Here is a 3332-nt window from a genome sequence, read left to right on the forward strand (position 1 = left end):
CAATGTTAAATAATTACTTATCCAAGTACTGTAAACACGTATGATCACGCTCTGCAATGAAACATTGTTTTAATCTCTACCACTGCATTATTTTGTAAATGTGAATGTGTGCATACAAACACATAAAAACGTAATGCAAATTAGGTCTGGTACACAAAACATTTGGCACTTTTAACTCATAAAAATAACCGAATGATACTGTATACATTTACCATTTGCTGTGATATCATTAACACGAGCGACTGGCAATCTCATTCCAATATTCAGACTTCGTGATCCATTTAATCAAATATGAAGTCCACTCCTGAGGGATATTAAGCTGAGGTGTCACAGTTTATTATTATCTTTCATTTATATTCATCAAAATCCTTTAGACCTCTGATAAATACTGAACATTTATTTCATCGCCTGTTCTCTTTAAATTGTTTCCATTTTAACTCTAATCCATCATTGTCTCTTTTCCTATCGACACTTACTATGATTATAATTATTATAATTGATCCCATTTTCTTCTCTCCGTTCCAGGTATTTGTTTATTTGCAGGCGTCGGCTTTATCATCGTTATTTTACTTGGTGCAATTCCATTCTATTAGCGATAGCAATATGGTTCCTGGCAATCGTAGTAGATTTCGCTAATGTCTTCGGATGGGGAGGTCATAGTTTAAATGACAAACATTTCGGATGCACATACGATCAGAAATCATCATACGGTAGTCTAATTTTCCAAGCTTTTTTGGGTTTCACCATACCTACTGCTGGCATAATATTTGCTTACGTCGGGATTTATCTGAGAGTGCGGTCCAGCACCCGTGAACTGATGAACGTGGCGGACAGTGAGAGAAGAGACTCGAAAAAATTACCAAAAAACAGACCAAAGGACTGCGAGATTTTGAAAACTGTGCTCTTCATATTTATCATATTCCTCATATGTTGGATGCCATTTATGAGCCTCGTTATGTTTGATCGAAATATGAATTGTAGCAAATACATCTACATGTATTTTATTGTGTTAGCTGATATGAATAGTTGTCTTAACGGCGTGATTTATGGCGTTATGAATAAACGATTCCGGTTGGCGTACGTCTACATAATAACGTGCGGAAAATCGGATTCAAGGCAGCAGGTGAAACTGAAACAATTCTCTACAACTACAGCTTATTCCGTAAAAGTCACGACCTCCAATATTAATGGTACCAACAAAAAATCATGAGATGCTTTAGGACGATCAAATCAACTTATCCGCCGGACAATGGAACTAACATCAGGTTCACATATAGACCAACCACTCGAATATCACTTTTATAAATAGGCTAAATATAACTATAATCTAAATTCGTTTTAGTAAGAAAGAAAATATTTTATTTAATACAGGCCTAATCAGCATATGTGCAATCATTTAATTACATTTCTAGTAGATAATTTTCAAACTCACCATCAGACCTAATATTGCATTAATTTGTGCATCTCATTTATTGTGCTGAATCATTATTGTCATTACCATTATTAGACTTATTGTTAATTAATAAAATTAGGGTTTCGATGGAGCTTTTTGCTTTCAACTTATATTTCATACTAGAACTTAAAGGCTTGTCCAGCCATGTTTAAAGGCCAACTCAGACAGCGTCGGTCGACGCAGCCCGACCCGATTTATCGTCGGGGACAGTCTTAAGCCGTCGTGAGAAATATATAATATGTTTAATATTCTACGACGCGATGCCCCCGACGCACACCATCGCTCACACAGACCCGACGCGACAACAAATCGCGTCGGGCTGCGTCGTACGTCGCTGTCTGAGTTGGCCTTAAGTATGGTAAAGATGACGTCACATCGTGACCATTTTATACGCACATTATGACTGTATACAATATATGGATATACAGCAGTTTTTTGCTAAAATAAATTTGATAGTGTTGATCTTATCAAGAGCTTCGGTAGCCATTTTGAGATATATAGATAGGCTGTGAAATTAGGATAGAAAATATTTTAATATTATTACGCCTATTATATTTAAAATGGCATCATAATTAGGATGAGCCTTATTTCAAATACACCAATGATAGTAAACTAATAGTGATGATAATAATTACAATATATTGAAAGGTTAACATTATATAGGCCTGTGCACAGAAAGAAAGGAAATATTAGCATTATATAATATAATATAGTATTATGGATATTATACGACGTAATATAGGCCTATGTTCAGTACATATTATTGTATACATATTATGTACAAACGAATATGAATTAATATGAAATTTATGAAATTAAGGTTGTTGTATAGGCAGATTCGGAAAATAAAATAAATAAAGCACGGATTTTTTTAATTATTTTTAAATATTTATTTATAAAATTTATTTAAAAAATATTTAACTTATAAAGAAATATTTTTGTGTTCCTTAAGTCTACCTTCGATGTCTGTATTTTCATTTACCATCGTCTCCATATTTTTCTATATATATATATATATATTTTTCTATATATATATATATACAAGACGCCTTAATATATATATATATATATATATATATATATATATATATATATATATATTACCATGGAAATGTACAGCATTTTATATTATACGACGTAATATAGGCCTATGTCCAGTACATATTATTGTATACATATTATGTACAAACGAATATGAATTAATATGAAATTTATGAAATTAAGGTTGTTGTATAGGCAGATTCGGAAATTAAAATAAATAAAGCACGGATTTTATTTTAGGTATGTCCTATATCTGCTTTAAAGTACAATATAAATGAAAACATAAATATAAATATAAATATATATATAAATTTTAAAAGGCAGATGGGAAAAACCCATAAAACAGCAAACAGCCACATAATATTAAAATTTAAAATTAAAACGGAACAGTAGAGGAAATCCGATCAGAATGACAAAATAAACTAAGCATCCACTGGAAGGAATCCCAATATCTGCAGACGGATCCGTTTCGGCCTTCCGGGCCTCATCAGTGCAGCTAGGGTATAGACCCAAACGAAACGTTCCGACCAGCTTAGGTATGGCCCAAACTGGTCCCACGACCACTAATGATTACAGAGCCAAACCAAGGCAATAATAATATACACAGCCCAGGTGTGAATGCAAATAGTGGAATACAAGCTATGTGGCTCGGTTCCAGTAGATACAGAGAATATTTTGTCATTCTTAACGCGTCCTATGAAATTCTTACGAGACAGCACTAGTCCATGAATTTGTGAACATGATCGGAGATCTAAAGATGCAATCTCTACCGTGCATCAGTGGCGGCCCGCTGGATCTCGAGATGTGTATATATATATATTGCCGTTTTAATTTTATA

General features: G+C 33.3%; 1 protein-coding gene across 1 annotated transcript in view; it reads left to right on the plus strand.

Moving 5' to 3' along the window:
- Nucleotides 1-2174, plus strand: part of LOC117107293 (melatonin receptor type 1B-B-like) — an 8947-nt gene extending 6773 nt beyond the window's left edge. Inside the window, exon 2 of the mRNA XM_033248924.1 lies at nucleotides 526-2174. Coding sequence (XP_033104815.1) covers nucleotides 526-1210 — 685 coding nt within the window. The 3' untranslated portion in view covers nucleotides 1211-2174. The remainder of the gene's footprint in view (nucleotides 1-525) is intronic.
- The last annotated feature ends 1158 nt before the right edge of the window (nucleotides 2175-3332 follow it).

Source organism: Anneissia japonica, unplaced genomic scaffold (assembly GCF_011630105.1).
Source record: "Anneissia japonica isolate Jap-2015-1 unplaced genomic scaffold, ASM1163010v1 scaffold211_len1577895_cov191, whole genome shotgun sequence".
NCBI lineage: Eukaryota > Metazoa > Echinodermata > Crinoidea > Comatulida > Comatulidae > Anneissia > Anneissia japonica.